General features: G+C 51.2%; 1 protein-coding gene across 2 annotated transcripts in view; it reads right to left on the reverse strand.

Moving 5' to 3' along the window:
* STK11 (serine/threonine kinase 11) overlaps positions 1–20,288 on the reverse strand; it is a 33,763-nt gene extending 13,475 nt beyond the window's left edge. For both annotated transcript variants that reach the window (XM_061474709.1, XM_061474710.1), the window contains exons 1-7: positions 19,171–20,288; positions 10,864–10,947; positions 8,142–8,231; positions 7,918–8,050; positions 7,291–7,427; positions 6,958–7,085; positions 984–1,041 (exon numbers count right to left, since the gene is read on the reverse strand). In XM_061474709.1, the coding sequence (XP_061330693.1) occupies positions 984–1,041; positions 6,958–7,085; positions 7,291–7,427; positions 7,918–8,050; positions 8,142–8,231; positions 10,864–10,947; positions 19,171–19,460 (920 nt within the window). In that variant the 5' untranslated portion in view covers positions 19,461–20,288. The remainder of the gene's footprint in view (positions 1–983; positions 1,042–6,957; positions 7,086–7,290; positions 7,428–7,917; positions 8,051–8,141; positions 8,232–10,863; positions 10,948–19,170) is intronic.
* Between the last annotated feature and the right edge of the window lie 328 nt (positions 20,289–20,616).

Here is a 20,616-nt window from a genome sequence, read left to right on the forward strand (position 1 = left end):
GACACCGGCACGGTTCAAACCCGGCTCCGAGGCTCCTGCAGATGCTCCCCATGCCATGACCTCTACCAGGGACCAGCAGCTGGCACCACATGGTGACCACGGCTGGTGGTTTTCCACAGACACACCAAGAAAACGGGGCTCTTCCTGCCTGCAGGAAGCACGTTGGAGGCCATCGCCTCCCAGAGCCTTGTTTTTCCAAGGTTCCCAAAAGCTTCCTGGGAAGCTGGCAGGCAGGGCCCCTGCTGAGCAGCTGTGGTCCGAGCAGCTCTGCCTGTCCTCAGAAGCACTTCCTATTCAGAGAGCAGATAAGCTACTGCAGCCTCCGCAGTGAAGCATCCTTCTGATGCTTTTTGTTCTTGTACTTTTATCCGCCCAGGAAATCTCTGCTCCGAGGCAGCACGTTCAAACAGATCCTCAAGGAAAAAAAAGAAAAAGCCTCAGAGATAACAGGGCCCTTTCTCCCCCCAGACAATGCCAAGGAGAAAGGGGGAGGGAGGAGGATGACATTAAAGAGAAAGAAAAAAAAAATTCCTATTGTCCTGGAATGCTTCTGCACATCCTGATTCCATATGGAGCAAATACCGAGGGCTATTTCTGTCACCGGACTGCCCAGAAAACCAGAACTAACACACATTACTAAACAGTCCTAGGTCAATAACCCAGCTTTAAGGAACCCCTGTTCTTCTGCTCCATTAGCACTATCCAGAGCCCTTAATTACCAAGAACCAGTCACACTGGAAGCAGATTTCCAACATATTCATTATTTACTGGTTAGCAATTCAAATGCTTGCACCGGATGCTCTAATAGGAGGGAAAAAAGCCAAGTGAAGGTTGCCAGAGCTCCAGCAGAGCTGGAGGAAGGGTATCTAGTGACTTCCATGTGTCTGCTGTCAAAAGGAAAAATGAGTTGAGAGCAATAGCACAGGTACATTAGCATAAGAAGCAGAAAGAGAATGACTAATAGGAAGAAACTGAACACTCACTTGTGCTGCCTTATCTGCTGTATTGAAAATCTCTTGGCTGGGTCGTATTCAAGCATCCCTGAAAAGAAGGAAAAAAAGTCCAGGTGTGATCACAGATGCTCTCAGCCACGTTGAAGACAGAAAGCATAAAGCTCTGCCCTTCCCTCCCACCTCCCTCCTCCAACAGCCACTGGGGTGTCCAGCCCTCCTGGCAGCTTAGGGAGCCTTTACATCAAGGAAGAACCTGCTGCTTGAGGCACAGGAAGCTCAGCACAGCATCCCCACTCCATTGCTGACTACCTGCTTGAGGCTGTTACTCAGTTTCCCCACTGCAAAGTGGATATGACCTTTCCCTCCTTCACCCTGCAGGGGCAGCAGCTTGCACAGCCCTGGATCATAAGTCCAAGTGTATCTTCAGGCAAAGAACATCAAGACTTTGCATTTCACAGAAAATGCTACTGAACTCCCTCCATGGAAGAGCCAAAGCCTGAGGCACAGCATACATCCAGTTGCTCAGCATCCCAGAAACTCCAGGCTAGTGAAATTCTATTGTGGAAGTAGAATAATCTACTGTGCCTCCTTTTGCCCCAGCCAAGAGGCTGATTTCTGGCATCACCTGCTACAATAACTGGGTAGGGGGTAAGAAAGAGGATAGAGAGGAAACATAGCTCTCTAGGAGAGGGGAGGTGGATTCCTCCAACAGACCCACAGGATGCTCCACTACCTTTCAAAAGCTCCACAACTCAACAGAGGGAAGCAGCAAATTTTGCCATATTCTTCAGAAAGCAGCCAGTGGCACCTAACCCACCCATCCAGCAGCACCCAAGCTGCTCCCCAACGAAGGGTCCAAGAACACATTCCTCTAAACCAACACTAACAAAGTCTCACTGCTGCACATTACAAGGAGTTTCGCTTTCACTGGATGATATCCCCCCTTGCTGCTCTTGTAGCACCAGTGCTGCTGTGAAGTGGTGAAGCAGGCAGCATGAAGAGAAGAGGTTGGGACAGAGGGGAGAGAACAGGAGGACTCCATCTCCAGCAAGGAGAAGAAAGGCTACACGAAGCACAGCTGACTGACAAACAGGAGCTAGAGAAGGTCAAGTGCATCACAGGCATCTGGCCTCATGAACTCAAGGCACTCGAGTCTTTAGAGCACACAGGAAACTGACACTTGCCCTGCTGAGACCACAGGAGCCACCACGCAGCTACGTCAGAGTTACACAGCTGAGCAAGAGTGAAGCTACAGCAACAGCTCCCTGCTCGAGGGCTGGCAGCCTCCTGAGCAGCTCCTTCTCCCTGCTATCTTCTCTCTTGAGCAGGCTAAAGCCTATAAACAAGCAACTGCCAGCCCATGCTGCAGCTACAGACCCCAGCCGTATGTGGCAGCAGTGCCCTGTGCTCCAGCATGTCCCCCCAGCAGGCCCTACAGCCCTCTTGGAGGCTGCAAGGGACCCTGGAGATCACCTAGTGCAAACCTCCTGCTTGAAGCAGGCTCAGTTTGCCCAAGGCTGTGTCCAGTGGGGTGTGGAATGACTCTGAGGATGGAAACTACGACCCCTCAATGCAACCTGCTCAGCCTCCCTTGCAGTAAAGGAGTTTTCTCACGTTCTGGTGGAATTTCTCCTCACCTCATAAGAAATAATAATTGAAAAACGAGATGGGAAGGTGGTTCAGAGTTAAAAAAAAATCCCCCACCTAATTAAATAACCTATTAATAACCTATTCCTAAGATCATTAGGCAGTTTCACAGCTGAGCTGCCCAAATGTGTTGGCTTTTTTAAGAAATAGGACTGCAAAGAGACCTTATGTGAAGTTCAGGGGACACCAAAGCAAAAACTGGCTCAGTTACATCATTCATGGCATCAGAAACAGGTAAGTCAGGAGACCCCCCCCCCCCCTTTTACTGACTTAAAGATCACATCTCAAGGTGCTTTAGGAATCTAGCTTGTTATGATGAAGAGGCCCAGCAGCACCAGTTACAGACAGCTCTGGTGCACAGAGCTGTGTGTTCTCAAGCAGGAAGATAACTGATGAGAAGGAGTATGTATTTACTGAAAAGGGACCGTATTTGGGGCAATGTTTGAAAGAAAATGGCAAGTCCAATCACTGATAATGTACATTCATGCATTCAGCTCTGACTCACTCGTGGCAACACTGTGGCTGGAGTCCTGTACTGCAAAGAGACTTCCTCAAGACAAAACATCATGTACTATTCACCAGTCATCTCAGAGTGTCTGCCCACAGGAACCACACACTCTCTTCTCCCATTTAGGGGAAGGATTTCCATGCAGTTCATCTGTGAGCAGAGCTGAGACTCTCTGGAATGGGGCAACTCTTCAGGGGATGCCTAACTCACAACCTGGAAGGATTCACTGTGCCCATACATGGGGCTCTGAGCCCATCACACACCAGCAGCCTCAAAAACCCTTTCAAATCCTGTCAGTGCAATCCAGACACTGGAGGCCATGAGCCTGTCCTGACTCCTTACAGGCTCCAGCCCACACACCTCAATCCTCTGGGACAAGGCAGCCCTACAGCACGTGGCAGAATAGCCAGTGTTAGCAGACAGCAGGTACATGGCTTGGGAAATGAGAAATCAGAGAGCAGGAGCTCATGAACCCAGCCTGGATTTCACTTCAGAGTCTCCAGCTTGGATCAACATTCAAACCAACCAAGAGAGAAGCACTGTAAGTCCAATCTGTGGCAGGAGACAGAGCTTATCCCCTCTCCCTCATCCTCCGAAAGCACAGCCAAGTTCTGACCAGAAACTCCCTCTGCAGGCAAACCAGGAGCTCTTGATCAAACACGTGGAGGAGTCACCGTGGGATGCGTTACAGACACCAGGGTGCTTGCCCTGTGCTCTGGGGACAACCTGCTCCTGTGGAATTAAAGCACCCACTGTGCCCAGAACACATGCTGTAGTGACAGGTCACTGCAGTCACACATGAGTGAGAAACAACCAACCTGTCCCAGGTGCCAAGGGCTGTAGCAGAGTCTGAAAATCAGGTGTGAACACAGTGACTGCAGTCTCAGAGCTTCCTCATTCAGTATTAAAAGACGAGGAAGAAGAGCTGAGCTCTGTCACTTTGCTTGTCCAGAAGCAAACTGCATACAAGTCGATAAGTCATGTGCTAATGCTGACAGAAGAACCTTAAGGCTATTTATAAATGCTTCCACTGACACATTGTTCACAAGGCAGAACAGCACTGGCCCTTTGCTCCTCTGTCAGGGAAGAGCATAAATAAAGCTTCATCCCTGATTAGGGAGACAGAAAGAGGAGCAGCATCTCAACTAATCCGTTGACATACACTGGCCTGCAAGTCTCTTTATAAGTCAAATACCCCAGGAGCTTAAAAGTCCTCTAAACACTGCTTCTTTTGGAAAGAGGAACAAAGAAAGAAAAACAAGCTCAAGGGGCAGAAAAAATAAAAACCACTATAAAAGCAGTCCAGAGGAGAACAGCAGAACCTTAAAAGGTGTATTCTAGTGATCGCTTCATGCTACTGTGGTCAACACAGCACTTGTAGCCAGAGAGGAAATAAGCACTTTGCAGCATCCTGAATCCTTCCTCACAATCCCCCCAGAGCAAGTGCTTGCAGCACTGCAGAGTGCTTCAAGAGTCTTTTAAAAGCAATGCAAAGGCAAAACCAAGTCTCTAATGAGACGGAGCTGAGCTGTGCGGGTCTGTGCTGCTCACTAAAGCAGCCAACAGCCATTGACAAGATCTGATCTGCAAGCTCTTGATTCAGCTTCAACCTGCTGCAGAAGCAGCAGGCACCTACCAGGAAACACGGATGTTGTGGAGGAAAAGAGCAAACTAAATAAAGCCTTTGGGTTTTATCACCATAGCTACGTAGTATCAGCACCACGAGGCTCAGCCCTCCCCTGCCGCAGGCACCCTGGTACCTGCTGGGCTGTGGGATGCTCGGTCACAGAGCAGAGGGAAGGGGCAACTCGATGTAATCCATCCTCCACAGATTCACTGTGCACTCCAACAACCAGGAAACGTCAAGAGCAGCAAAACAGACCAGAGAACACCAGGTTTTGCCAGCTTTTTCTGTGTTACAGATGCCTATGACAAGAGGAGGGATAGGAGCAAGTTCTCAGGTGGGACAGAGAGAGGACAGGAATGGGAATCCTGAGAGCTTCCCATCACCCTGGGCGAAAGGGTCCAGGTGACACAGACATCTCCTCTGCCTACCAAACACAGTCAGCTTGCATCTCTGTGGTGTCTGAACGCAGAGGGGAGGATGACAAAGAGCAGCCAGGATGAAGGGAGCAACTCAAGACAGGCGTAAGAGCTGCACAAAGGGCATCAGGCACAAGGCTCCTCCATTTACAATGAGGCAGAAGGAAAAGTAGGAAATTCTGACTCCAGGTCTTCTACAGGGGATGGAAAGAGAACTGAAAAGGAGTTATTCTGCTAATGAAGCGTAAGATTTTAAGCTATCAATATCCTCAGCACAAGAAAGAGAAACAACTGCCACGCTTCATTTCCCTGGGGGACAGCACTAAGTGCAGAAGAGAGGCTTATCACAAACCTCAAATGGTTTCTGCTGGGCGCTTCAGAAGCCTGTCCAGACAGACCACTGGACTCGCTCCATTTGGGCAATTCCCAGGCTCATAAAAAAGGCCATGTTTTGAGTCAGTGTTCACAAAACAAGCACCACACACGGATGAGGACATTGCTCCCTGGGGTGCGTGGGTACGACATGGAGCATGCAACAGTCGGGAGCGCTGGGCTGCGAGCAGTGGCCACATGAGGCTCAGAACGGCCACGGCACCAGCTGTACTGAGCACAACTGGAAGCTCTTGCCTGTGTGATGCCTTCTGAAAGCTCTTAGGGCTGGTTACAGCTTCTTGAAGCACACAGAAACAGCACTGGCCCCAGCTCCACGCAGCCATCAGAAGCAGCGTACCCATGTGCTGCCTGTGGCATGAGGTGCAGCCGTAAGCTGCTCTGGAACCCTCAAAGGCAACGGCCCCATGAGCATGCAGAGGGCAGCACACAACCGGTTGCAGACCTGAGGACAGGGCTGACAGGAGGAAGGGAAGCTGCTGTGGTTTGCTCACAGGCCTTCACCCACACAAGCACCAGAAAAATGAACCTGAACCAAGGCAGTGTTAGCCCGTATCCAAGGTCTGATCCCTCACAAACAGCTCAAGACCTGTGTCCCTGCTGAGGGCTGGGGAGTGTGACCACACAAGGCTGTCCTCTGCCGATGGGACTGCAGGAATGCTGGTTGGGATCTCCCATGTGCTCAGTCACATCCTACCTGCTGCCAAACAGGCACTGCTGGGCAGCTGCTATGCACAGTGTGGCTGCTGCCCTGACATTCACCTTCCCAAAGCAGACACTGCTCAGCACTAAACCCCAAATTACTGCAGTAAGTGACTGGAGCGAAAGAAAACCCAAACAAAAGCCACAACTTTCTCCTGTGACCCAGAAAGTGCTGCTTCTGTTTCTACCACAGCCCTTGGGCACCAGTCACTTTGCTCACAGTATCCTAACTGTAACTCTCAGTTTGAGGGGAAGGAGATGACAGCTGGGACTGAAGCAAGTAAATTCAGAGCAGAGCTGAGGAGGGACAGCAGAGCCTGAGCACTCAGCACTTCACAGTATGGAAAGCTTGGAAAAGGGATTTCATTGAGTTCTCCCTTGCAAAACCTACATCAATGCTACGATGTCATTTTAAATCTAACCTCTTGTGAGTTTTGTCTTTAGATGCAACAGCTTCTCAGAGCACAAGAATCATGGTGCAAGAACCAACTGTACAAGGGGTAGCAACTGCAACTCATGCTTAGTGTACCTCAGGAAAATGCTTGTGTTACAGATGTTTCAAAGGCTTATAAGGTTCCCAAGCACAACCACGCTCCTAACAGGATCCTGTATCTTCACAGGATACTTGGAATGAAGCTCTCCCCAGCACTATGCAAGCTGAGCATCTGTTGCATTGCTAAGTTTCACCCTTGCAGAGCCAGCTGGGACACTCACCTCTCAATAAGTCCGAGAGTGGAGGACCACAATCCTCTGGAATTGTGTAGTCACCTTTCCCGATGTTTTCAAATAACTTATAGATATTATCCCCTTCAAAGGGGTACAGACCCGTTGTGATGTTGTATCTGCAAAGGCAAAAGGAGCAGCTGTATGAGGAAAAGCACACAGAGCAGGAGAACACAACCCCATCCAAAGCAGGTACCACCACGCACCCCCCATCCCTGCTCCCCCCCGTACAGAAGAGCAGCGATGGCAGCAGACAGCACAAGACTGAGCTATGTGGGGCTTTGTCATTCTGCTGCAATTGCTGGGTGCTGCACAGGCACTTACAGTGTGACCCCTGCGGACCAGATGTCTACTTTAAAGCCTGAAAAGGTGTCAAGGCCATTGGCAATTTCTGGTGGCTGGAATGCCGGCGACCCTTGGCTCGTTCTGCACGTGTCATCCTCTGCAAACGGATGCAATGCCTGTGGCAGAAGAGACCCATTAGCTTCAAACTTCCAAGGCAAACAAACTGTAACCGTGAGAGAAACAAAAGAGGAAACCTCTGATACTAAACTGTTGCTCACATGGGACGCCGTGCTGAGTCTATCATGAGAACATGCCACTGCAGCAACTACATGCCAACAGCGACAATCCTCACACCTCTCCTACCCGGCTAAAACAGCCTTTAAATAACAAGAAGGATGAGGTTATGTAGCTCATCACCATCTCACCACGCTTGTGGGCTTTTCTGAGATGGATGTCCTCCTCCGTATGCTTCCCGGATGGAAGTTTTGTGCTGTTATCAACAAAAGTGGTTTGCCAATGGCAATAAATATTCAGAGTCACTCGAGAGCACTCCACAAGTTTAACAGAAGCCCGACTGCACAATAAATCACTTGGCACCACAAAGGTCACCTCCCTGCAGATTGTCACGCTTCCCACAGGCTTGACTTTGCTGCAGTTCTCACTTACCTCTGCTACGCCTAAATCGGATATTTTTAGTGTCCCATTGGTTGTTAGCAGGAGGTTCCCCGGTTTGATATCCTTGTGGACAATCCCTTGGCTGTGCAAGTATTCCAAGCCGTCTATAAGCTGACAAAAGTACCTGCAGAAAGAGTTAGAGGAGAAAAAGTTCATAGACTTCCACAGACTGTGAACTGATCCCACATAAACCAAAGGAACCGACTTGCACTTACCCGTGAGCCTGAAAAACTGGAAACCTCTTTTCCGGGACACTGTCCAGCATTTCCTGCATCCCACACACACAGTACTCCATCACCATATACGTAAAGGCAGCGTTAAGGAAAGTTCAAGGTCAAACACTTCTCAGTGCAGGCAGAACACTGGGGCACAGGAGGCAAAGCCGGGCCCCTCAGTGAGCCAGGCCAAGGGAAAGAACCCATGTGTATGGGTTCTTATGGCCACCTGTACCTCCGAGACCACTGAAACAGGAGGTGAACCCCACAGAAGTGAGGTTGGGGATCTCACAAGCGTGGCACAAACAGGGTAATACTCTGAAGGGGCTGCAAACAGAGTGAGGAACCCCGGCAGAAGCACCCTGGGCTGCAGTGTATCCTTCAGTACCATGGCTGTTCTGCACCTGAAATGACAGCGAGGTCCCAGCACCTTCCCCAAAGCTTCTCTTATTCTCCACGTCCCGTCCCCACACAATACAGCTTGATGCACTATTTAAGTGCTGCTCACCCCCAGCCCCACCGTGGTATTTCAGCAGCAGGAGGTAGGAAGCTGCTTTGAAACTGTGTGGATTAAATGCAGCTATAGCAGAGCTGGTGGCACTTTTCACGTTCCCTTGCAGCATATTCCAGTGTTCATCTCCTTAAGCTTTAATGGAATGAACTAAACAACTGCCTGAAGCAGTAACTGCCCCTTCTTCCTCTCCCTGGGCTTTTCAAGGCAGACACTGCGCTGAGAGGGGCTTCTAAGAACAGACCCTGAGACATCTGGTGGCTTTGCCAAGGGAGTGCACCTTCCAGCTACAGAGCAGCGTGAAGCAGGGCTGCCAGGCAGCCATACCCCACAGCAGTGCTTGGTCACTCATGATTCCTGGCAGATGCTGCCTTAACCTAAGCCTAAAAGAAGTTGCTTATGTCCCAGGATACTATCGTACCTCTTCAGGCAGGAGAGGCTAAAGAGACCCGGGCTGTAAGTGGGATCTGTGCTAAAGACTGTCCTGCCACTTTTGCAGCATGTTCCATCCAGGAGCTCAAAACACTGCTTTCACTGAGCACTGCTTCCTTGCAAGACCAGTGCAGTGAGTAAGGGACTGACCCATGGAGCAGGCAGCCTGAGAGTGAGCTACTGTTCAGGTGGATCCATCCCCAAACCTGATCACTGTGTGGCTGCAGAAGTGCTCGCATCCTCAGCGCACTGAGCGGGCACTGGCACTGCCAGAGTGCCTGGAGAAGGGGGAAGCAAGAGCACGATCATGGATGAGATGAACCCTGCTCCCAGAGAAACACCAGCTTTCTCCAGGTTCCTGCCCAGAATAAGCATCCAGAGAAACAGACTTTCTAGGAGTGTAGAAGCAGGTAAAAATAGTGACATCAACCTATCCTTGCAAGAGGACAGCACTGAAAAGCAGTTTGTGGCTCTTCAAACACTACTGCTCACAGAGTAAAGCAGGGAACATCCCCCCTGGCTTTGAGAGGTCACATTCCTGAAGGAACGTTTTGGGTTGTCATCGCCTATTGCCAACACACGAGGTCTCTCTCGAGCTCTTTTTTCCCCCGTGCTTCTCCTTTAACAGCCTAGCTTATTAAACAAACGGTGTCTTGCGATAGACAGTAATTGAATTGCAGTCCCTTCGGTCTGTTAAGGCTACCAAACAGGCAAAAGTTGTCATGCTTTTTTTATACTTATGATTTGGTGGCAGAGTGTTTGGCCTAATTAAAGCACACAATTAAATTACCCATTTTCTGAAGTATTTAGAAAACACGGTCAAAAAGATAAGCAAAGATTTAGAACCCGAGCTCCAATAGATCAGCAAAATAAACTCCCAAACTGGTTAAGTCCAAGTGCACTCTGAGCGTGGCAGAGATCAAAAACTCAGCTACTCAGTTGCAAGCTAAGGTGGGCAGTTACACCAGTCAGTGTCTACATGTACCTGGGGAACAGGGCACTGCAATAATACAGTGAAGTCCGACAGATGCACTGAGATCACAAACCACAGCTTGGACTCACGGCTGGAGCAATTTGGTCTCAAAAAGCCAGGCTGCAGGTCTTGCAGAGGATGTGCTTTCAACTCTCACCACTGTTACAAGCTTTAGGTCACTCAAAGCACTGCCACAAGGGACAACAAACCAGAGGAGGCTTGGGAATCCATTGGAAGGATAAGCAGCAGAACACAACCTGCTTAGGCAATGGCGCCAAAGACCTGCCTAGGGAGAGCTGCAGGCACCCGGTGCCAGCCAGGGGCAGGGTTGGTTCTTCTTGTGATGGAAAGAGACAAAAAATACCTAAACCATTGCCAAGGACTTAAAGGAAAAAGCATTACAGGCATTGATTTCACATAGCATAGACAATAAAATGTCCATCTTCAGGGGAAAAGAGGCACCGAGACATCCCACAGCTATGACCAGAGGCTGGAAATGACAGATCTACAGCTCTTCTTTCACCTCTGAGCTGCTGAAGGTCACATAATAAACCAGAGTGTTTGAGGGTCCCCAGCCCTGCAACTGGGACCTGGGCACAACATTTCAGTCCCTAACTGGGAAGCTCAAGAAAAGGAACTTGTGTGGAAAGCATTCCAGACACGCAGCATGTTGAAAGCTGTGCAAGCAAGTTTAAGCTTAAGAAACTCTCAAAGGGGGCTCGACCAAAGCAGAACTACCATGATTCAGCACTACAGCAGAGAACAGTGGGAATTCAAACCTTACAGTTGGGTGAGAAAAAGGATATATTTTCTGCTTCTCTTCATTGTACAATACATCGACCAACTGGATCACATTTTTGTGCCGCAATCGTCGCAGGAGCTGAATTTCCCTGCAGGAAGAGGAAAGGAAAAAAGTTGTGTTAAAAAAAGCCCATTTCCTTACTACAGATTAAATCAATGCTTTTTAAGTCACGTGGATTTTGAAGACACTTCAAACCGTATTAGGCCCAACTGCTTCACTGGAGTCACCCAAGCACACTGACAGAAGGTCTTGAATTCACTGGTCCGAGGTTAGATCATGAGGAAACCTGCTCACTGAGCAGGGGTACAGGCACCAGTGCCCTTTCAGCAGCAGCACGCAGCCAGCCTGCTCAGGGAAGGAGCTTTAGTCCATTGCCCACAGACAATAGAAGTGTTCTCAAGGAGTGACCTACCTGTGTGCTGCACGGGAGATGGGTGGTAAGACCGCCCTGTGCCAGGGCTCTGGTGCCATTCAGCACCACACCACCAGATCTCACAAGGGGCTGGTGCAGTGAGCCAAGCCACCACCTCCCACCTGCACAGCTCCGCTCACACCATTCCCTATGGCCCCGGGCAAGCTCCTCATCATTCCCAGTTAAAGGCAGTGCTGACTAAAGGAAAGCTGGAGCTGCACAGGCTGCCCTGTCACCTGCCCAGGCAAGCCAAAGCCCACCCTGATTTGCTCCATGTGTCAAGGAGGTGGCTTTAGCAGGCTCCCCCCAGTTATGGGTTTTCACACAGCGGTGCTGGGAGCTCAGCTCAGCACCAGTGTCTCCAGTTACACCCCTGATGATGCACTGCACTTGTGTTTACCACGGTATCTAGGGCAGTCACTGCCAAGACAAACCTTTCATGTTTGCGCTTCGTGCTTCTTCGTACGCAAGTGTCATCTGCAGTTACAAGAGCAGGAACAGATTTGCTCGGGCTTCCAGGCTTCAGGGAATGTTTTTAATCAGCATCGTGACCAGGAACAGCCCCCACAGATGTCGGTGTGAGGCAGCACAGAGGCAGCATCGTGCCATTAGGTGTGTTCCCAGTGCCAAGCATGGCAGAGCAGTTAGCGCACAACTGCAGCCCAAAAGCTGTTACCTAAGCTGGGAAGCAACTTGGAGAGCAGTTACTTGCCCCAGAAAAAAGGAAATCAAAGGTTTCTATGCCTAAAAAGCAATTCCTCCTGATAGGAAGCACCTTCCTTCTGAGCACCATCACATACAACACACAAGCAGCTGGTCAGCGGTGAGGCTGAAGGCCAAAGACCCCCAGTGCATTTGTAGGATCAGTTTAAGTGTCTTTATGGATGAGTTCGTACAGAAATCACCCTGAAGACACACTGCATCCCTCAGGGGCAGTAGGAAACGGAGGCAGTTTCACAGTGCCCTTTATTAAAGCTGTGATTTCCAGGAGGATTCAGAAGTGAAGTGGCAACCAATCCAAGAATTACAACATCCGTCTCAAGAACGGGTGGAAAACAGGAGTTCCAGTTAATCACCCCATTTCTTCCAACCTTGACTCCTAATTTGACTTGACTGAGCAGTTCAGAGATCTGAACTGAATCCTGTTGTGGGGAATAAAGAAAGTAAAACTGAATGAGCAGACACCTTCCCTTGGCTGTGAAAGAGGACCCTTGTCTGTCATCTCCTATCGGCTGCTTTCATCTTCCTCTCTCGGGCTTCTGTACCATGCCCCAAACCACATTTTAGTATCTTTTGCATTAATCTCAGCCTCCAAAGTCCCAGCTGTGAAGAGGAGGAACAGGAGGATCAGGACAGTCAGGTCAGGGTGGTTCTGTCGGCGTGTGAAGTGCAGATACTGCTCCTCACTTTGTGCTGCTGCTTGTGCTAAACCACACGCACGCTCTTCTCTCCAGCTCCATTTGCTAAGCTGCTTTAAGGAGCAGGGTGACATTCCAGCAGTTAGGACCCCTGAAAGCAGCCTGACAAGGACTTCTGAGCCAGCTTTGGAAGCAGGAGCCTCTGCCCAAACACACGACATGCCAAGCTCAAAGCCACCCATCCCATGCCTGCACCGTGACGGATCACAGCCCATTAACCACCAGTGACTGCTTCTCCCAAAGGCTCCTATGGTGCAGGAACACAAACAGGTTCTTTGAAAGGTCTTTTAAGGATCCCTGAGCGGTAGTATTAATTATTCACCACCAAAGTTTAAGCCAGGCACTTTTCCTTTCTCATCTATGGCTTTAGACCCAGCCCTGATGGGCGCTAAGCAGAAACCTGGGGTAACAAGGCAAAGTGTTGGGTTTAAATGGCACACAGGTTTACCAAGTGATGCAGCTGCTCTAATTATGGGAATGACCAAAAGGCTGAAGTGGATTAAATTAGCCTAGAAACTGCAGCCAGCATCAGGGCAGGCCTAAGAAGTGTCTCTGTAATGAAGGGAGACGGGCCCAAGGTTCAGACCAAGAGAGGGGCCGAGCACATGCATGGATTTAAACAGGACTCTTCTGCTGTGAAGCCAAAGAGAGCTTCCAATATTAGGAACACATTGGAAATCCTGATCCCAACAGCACACTCCTTGTCATATAGCTTGAAAGCACAAATGCTAACTCCTTCACCTTCAAGGGGCTGCTCATTGCTCCACACTGTGCAATGAGCCTCCTCAGTGGGATGCTGTGAACCACTCTGATGGCCATGCACCCACCACGAGGCAGGGGCCAAGCAGCCCGCTTCCCAGAGGGAAGATTCCTGCTATTTTTAGCTCCTCTGGCATCCTGGCAGGAGCAGACCCAGCCAGAGCAGTCACCTCTGACTCCATTTCAGTCCCCCCAGCTCTGCTGAGCCAGTGCCCTCGGTGCTCACCTCCCCGGGAGGTGCCCAAAGCTACTTCTTATCCCCCAAATTAACACCAAACGCCACCGGTGTCCCCCCCTTTCATCACAGCTTGCCTGTGCCTCTGACAGCACTAAGGATGAGGTTTGGGTGCCTCTCCTCCCAGCCAAGGCCAGGTGGCTTCCTGCCTTTCCCAATCCAGCCTGGAGTAGATCTCTGGGATACCTTTCGAGCTGCTCCTTGCCACCTCCACAACCTAACATGGAACGTAAATCACAACAGCTGCTTTTGAGTTGCTTCTTTACCTCTCAGAGGGAAAGGGAGAACCCCAGTGAAGGGCCAGGCTGTGCTTCCTGCAGCATGGTGATCACTTCCATACACACCCTACTGAGCAGTGCCATTACGTAGCCAGAATAGTCTCCATTATGGAATTCTGTTCCTGGTTCTCCAGACTAGAAAGCCCTCGAGTGTGTGACAAGCCAGCCTGCTTCAAAAGAAACCATCTTGGAGGAGGAAGAGAAGAGAAATCTTCCAATTTGTGGGTTCTTACATGGTTCTGCCAGAGCCACAGAATCCGAGTTATCCCTCTCCAGGTACCTCGTCTGGGCAGGTAAGAGGGAATGGTGGTGCTCAGAGCTGTGTATAGCAAAGCTGCCTACTTGTTCCATGTGCTACGTGATTTTGGAAGGTGCCAAGAATGGCCTAGGAGAAGACACCCCCTCCTGGACCAGTCTAGTAAGATCTTCACCACAGGATGCAGCATTCTTTCTGCAGTTGTTTCAAGCCTTGCCTTCATCAAAGCCGTTCTTGCCGAGGGAAAAAGGAGGAACACAGCCAGATCATTCCCTGCCTTCGGGTCACAGTGTTCCTCCACAGCTTTAAGCTTTTAGGATTCTATCAGAGACAAGAAATTGTGAATCTGTCCCATGTTACCACCAAGGACCGATGGATGCTGGAGGTGAGGGCTTGCAGCAGGGCTGTGGTGACAGCCTTGGGCCTCAGAGCAGCCACCCTCACCCCTCCTTCCCTTCCTGCTCGTGCCTGGAGCCCAGCTCAGGCTGTCCACATGCAGCATGCGGCACCGAGGAGCCTGGCACAGGAACTGGACACGTCCCCTGTGCCAAGAGCCAGGGATGCACACAGAGAACAGGCTCCATATGCCAGTGCTGGCACGTTCCAGAAAGCCACTAGCACCATCCTTCATCCTTGCTAATTGCTACAGAAGGCTCAAGAATCCTTCCTTTGGTCCTTACACAACTGAGCAGCGACATTAGGTGCTTGTTCAGATTGATTTTGTAATCCTGGAGAGGCAAAGCAAGTTTAAATCACACATTAGTATCCCCAGTACACCACAGAGCAGGTTAACCAAGAGCCAACCTGGTGAATGGCTTTTTCCTGTTGATTGCACCTAAAACGCAGCAACTCCACTCACAAGGACATAACTTGTCATTGTCTCCACATGAGAAGCTGCACCCTTTGCTCTTGGAATGGGGAGGGATGTTTCAGACAGGACTGAGCAGAGCACTGCACTGTCTCCTTCTGCAAACTAAGCCTGACACAGCTGAGTGAACATCTGACATGGGGAGGAGTTGACATCATCACATGTGGATGAATCCGGAGTGGATCCACATCTTCCACGTTTCAATATCCCAACAGTTCAGGGCTTAGAGTGGAAGGGGTCCCTGCCCGTGGCAGGGGTTGGACCTGGATGAGCTTTAAGGTCCCTTCCAACCCAAACCAGACAAGCGCAGACAATACAACACAGCTCCTGGTGCTCTGGTTTTACTGTTCTACCACAGAGCCCCAACACACACCAGCTCCAGAATGAAAGCACCAGAGCCACCAGCTCTGCTCGGCATGCGCTTCACTAGGAGGGCCAGGAAACGGAGCTGAGTCAGTTGAGCCCATCTCCGTGTACAGCCCACGCCTCCGCAGCCAACAACAAGCCCTTCCTCCAGCAGAACTGTCCCTGCTGTGAGGTGCAGGGCTCTTGAGCTGCAGACCCAAAGCGGGGGCCTAGCTCCCGCTTGAAACCTCCAAGGGACTCTAATGAACATCTCTTCAAATCTCGGCACTCACGGAGCGTGGTTAAGTACAGCACAAGGCACTTGGGATATGCACAGGAAGTCCCAAACCCTTAATTAAAATGTGAGGCTATTAGCACACAGTTTTATTAAACTGGTGCTGCTCCAGACAGAGACTTCCCTATTTTCTTTCATGTCTCTGGCAATGCTACTAAACTTGTTTCTTGTGTTAACCGGAGGCAGGAACTCGCCATAGCCCTGTCTGGGTGACTGAGCCACCCCAGCCCTTCTCTGTAGTGCCTAGGGAGAAGTGAAGATTCCCCACACTGCTGTAGGGAAATGTTGCCTCTGTGAGTTTAAACCCTCACCAATCACACTAGGACTCACAGACCCTGCCAGGGCTCGTTTTTCAGGGGCAGAACCCACGTATTTCAGGGTAGAGAAGAATCATTTAACTTTACATATGTCTCAAACATATTTCAGTCACAATTTCGAGGTTCCCAGGGCTCTGTTACTGTACCAGGGACAAGCTGGGGCTGGAGCAGCGGTGAGGAGGAACAGTTGGAGCTTTCCAAGTCCAGCCCCACGTCCCCAGCGCACGGCACAGACCTCACAATCCTCCACAGCTCATCATTAGTGTGCTCATTACTGCCCATGTATCACTTGCTCACGTAATTACTTACCCAAGGGCCAGCAGTCTAGGAACTGTTTTCTAGGGAGTTTCTTTGATGACACACTATCAATGCAAGTTTCACCTTCACCGCTGCAGCAGTGATGCTGAGGTGTCCTCTGCTGAAGGCAGAGGCACGAGCCCGTTATAGGAACTCAATCACATCTCTGTCAAATCAACCAAGTCACAGACGCAGCTTTATCCTGTGTAGAATCATAGAACCAACCAGGTTGGAAAAGACCTTTAAGATCAAGTCCAAGCCTTACCCCAGCACTGCCAAGGCAACCCCTAACCCATGGCACTGAGGCCTCGTCTCCACGCTGTGTGAACACCTGCAGCCCTGCCCTGGGCAGCCTGTTCCAATGCCTGAGCACCCTTTGAGGAAGGAATTGGTCCTCAGCTCCATCTAAACCTGCCCTGGTGCAGCTTGAGGCCGTTTCCTCTTGTCTCATCCCTTGTTCCTTGGGAGCAGAGCCCAGCCCCTCCTGGCTCCATCCTCCTGTCAGGCAGTTGCAGGGAGCCATCAGGTCCCCCCTGAGCCTTCTCTTCTCCAGATTAACCCCCCCCCAGGCCCCTCACTTGAGCTGGAGCAGGCACTGGCTATGCAGCTGTACTACAGGGTGCTTTGAGACTGAAACAGTGAATGGTCTCTTCCAAGAGAAGCACTTTTACACCCAGCCTGAGCCCTGGTTGCTCAGTGCCAGTGCACTCTTTGCAGCACTACGTGAACACATTAACCCCTGAGAGCACACTCACAGTCTGCAGACATCCTTGTACAGAGCAGGACACAAGCGGGACTGGAAGCAGGGCTCACTGTAACACCGGAGTCATGTTTTTACTTATTACTGCACTTCCTGGGGGCTTTCAAGGAACTGGAACCTAATGGTGCGATTCGGTCCAGCCTGATTCTCTCCTGTTCTATTCCACACCAGTAGCTTGCAGGGTATAAACCACTCAGCAAAGCTGCTCTAATGGAGCCGTAGGAAGTCAAACTTTAACAGAGTCTGGCCGAGCAACGTGACATTAAAGAAATACCATCAGCAGAGCACCCTGCAGCAGTGGTTTGCTCCCCCATCCATACTGACCAGGCAAACCATAGGGGTTTGGTGATGTATCACAGCACAAGAAGTTTACCCAGAGCAGAGACAGCTTCCACAGCCTGTTGCAGTAGTGCCAAAGGGCTTTGGTAAGGTCAGAGTGCCACAAGACGAAGGTCCCACAAAATACAACGTTTTGCCTTCAAGTCACCCCTGAAGCAGCAGGTAAAGCAACCAAATAGGTGGTCAAAGAGAAAAGGCCACGGCGACGAAAATAGGAACTTGAACTAGAGTAAACCCTGGTTACAACATCTAAAACCTGCCTCAGCGCTCTGAAGCAGGTGCAGCTGAGCCAGAAAAACATCCACAGCAAACCAGAGCGTGCTTGGCCAGGCTGCTTTAATAACTAACCTTAGGGAAGCTAAAGGAGACCCAGACCGGCTCTGTGCATGACTCAAACTGCTCGAGTTCACGTCAGGACTCGAGCCCATGACCAGGCTCTGGTCTCAGGCGAACCTCCTGGTGTCTGGCAAGCCCTTCTTCACTGCAGGGGAGAAGCATTTACATCTCAAAGTTTCACTAAGGAGGAAACAATCTCCCCCTTCTTCATTAGAGGCTCTTGATGTAAGGGAAGGAGGGAGCAAGGGTGGGAAGGGGCACTCAGGCCTTTAACCAGAAAAACAAGAAACATTTATTACACATTAACCAACAGTTTACCCCGATCCTGAACTGAAGCCAGCAAAGGAGAGGTCCCACAGGAGGTTTTGTGACTGTTCCATAGGCAAGTCTGTCAGCAGAGCCTGGGATGCAGACACAGGCAGCTCACTGACACAAGCCCCAGTACAGGATGTGAACTATCTCACAGCTGAGCTCAGAAACACAAACCAGCACCAGCAACAAGCCTCTGCCAGGTCACAGCTCCACACTCAGCACCCACAGCTACAGCCCCAGCGCAAGAGGCTTCCAAACAGCAACACGTCCTCCCCCCCTCCACTCCAGATAACCCCTCACAGCTCCGCTGTCCGGGCTGCACCAGCAGATAACCAGCCCTGGGCTGGGCTGTGCCACCATGGGGGCATGGTGGGAGCACAGCCCCACAAGCAGGGAATGTTTTCCCACCTTCAATTAGGTCCTTGTGCCCTGACTAACCAGCACGTAACTAGCACTTGGGAAGCTCCCAAGCACAGCTCTTGAGTCACTGAACTAAAGGAGGTTGACAACCCTTGGCCCCATTTTACACTTGCGGAAACCAAGTGAAGAGAGCCTTGAATTACTTCCCGAAGTCATCAGTCGGAAATGAAACCAAGAAAGGAACAATAACCCCAAGCCCTCCCATGCCCGCTGGGTGCACAGGACGCTGGATCACCTATGTTGGGTGCTGGAATTGCCACCCAGTTGCCATCAGGAGCCACGCAGCCCCCGTGCACAGCTAGCATATACCACAAGGACACAAGGTGAGCTCCTGCACCTCTCGCCTCTCCCAGCTGACAGCACCAGTTTACCTCCTCAAGGTGACATCTTAAAGAGGGATTGCTTTAAGAAATCCTGGTTTATTCTTTAAAAGGAGCTGTCTGCTCCCACAGAGAACCCTTGGGAGCCAGCTCCCTCCCCTGCTCCCAACCTCAACAAGCGCTGGCCGCAGTTCAGCGGCAGAGATTCCTGAATACCTCTGGCTTAGGAAGCACTTCCAGAGCAGAGAGCCATGTTGTCAGATAACATGAGCCAGAACTTCAGCTGGAAAATAATGCCAAACTTTAACCCCCTCCCTCCCCAGCTCCCGGAAGCATTTACTTACTTTTTCACATTTGCCTCCCCATTGGGAATTCTGCGTAGCTTCTTCTTCTTCAGGATCTTCACAGCTCTCCTACAGAGGGTTTCGGAGTCCAACATCTCCTTGACTTTGCCATAAGACCCTTCTCCAAGCAAGTCTCCCATCAGGTACTTGCCGATGAGCTTGGCTCTCTTCCGCCGGGGCTGGTAGATGACCTCGGTCGAGTCGATGCGATGGATGAAAGTGTCCATCCCCACAGACATCAGCTCGCCCTCTGCAAACATGCCCAGCTGCTGTGGCTCCTGCATATCCATCCTGGATTAAGTTCCTTAACCTGTTCTCCTTAGGCTCTCAGGGGTTTAATCCTGTCTGTGAGTTTCCAACACTCCCTTTGACTCCTTCTTGAGAAGAAATCTCCCGAAGATTGTACAAACATGAATAAAAAAAAGAAAACAAACCCAAAACAAAGCTACGAGCTGATTCCAGCTCACTTGGATGCGAAAAGATCCAGGCCTGGCTCCAGCAACACAACGTCTTTGAAAAAGAACATATATCTCTGCCCAGAGCCGCTCAGCTTGGGACTTGCTTTGCTTCCGACCTGGTCCCGCTGCTACGGTGCTTTCGAGTCAACTCGGCCTTTCCCCGTGGCCCAGTTTGGTTCTTAAGTGCTAGGTCATCCTCTGGGACTTTAGGCCACCGCTTAAAACCAGGCAACGAGCGAGTCCCTTTCGTGACTTTCCATCCCTAGAAGCTCATAGCGGCCGGCTCCGAGCGGGGTGGGGGGGTGGGAAGCGGTTGTGCCCCTGGGTGCAGATGGGGCGCTGGGGAGGGAGGGGGGGGTTCAGCCGTTTGGGAGCTGGAACCAAGTTTCTTTGAAGGAGTTTTCGGACACGGGAATTCTCACGTCCTCGCTTTTCACGCCTACAAAAGTTTGAGGCCTTCGGTGCCTGTCAAGATCTCCCAGGGGCATCCTTCAACCGCGCGGGTTCCACCTCGCACATGATGCGGCACCACCACGGGTCCAGGGGGCGGCCGGTGTCACACAACACAAACCCCACCACGGCTCCAGGCACTCGCCCTGCCTGGGAGCAGTCAGGAGGGGACTGCCTCTGCCCCGCGGCCCAGACGCCCCATTCCCGTGTCCAGAGAGGAAGGTCGCTGAGCGGATGCCCGTGGTCCCCCCCCCCCCCCCCCACTCCGGGATCAGTGGGGCTGGGGAGGAAGCAGCGGCACCACCGCCACACCCGGGACAGGCAGGGAGGGAGCGACGAGGGCACACAACACTTTAACGATGGAACCCGGAGGAGCAGGACCCCCGGGGGCGCGGGGACCGCCGGTTCCCCCCAAGCCGCGGCCGAGCCCCTCGCTCCTACCGCGGGGCCGGGGGGGAAAGCCCGCTCGGACCGGGCCCTTCTTGCCGTGCGGGCCGCGGCCGGGCCTAACCGGCTGCTCCCTCAGTCCCGGGTTCCG

Source organism: Pezoporus flaviventris, unplaced genomic scaffold (genome assembly GCF_033815535.1).
Source record: "Pezoporus flaviventris isolate CSIRO_AGI_PZ_B2104156 unplaced genomic scaffold, CSIRO_AGI_Pfla_v1 ptg000080l, whole genome shotgun sequence".
Taxonomy (NCBI): domain Eukaryota; kingdom Metazoa; phylum Chordata; class Aves; order Psittaciformes; family Psittacidae; genus Pezoporus; species Pezoporus flaviventris.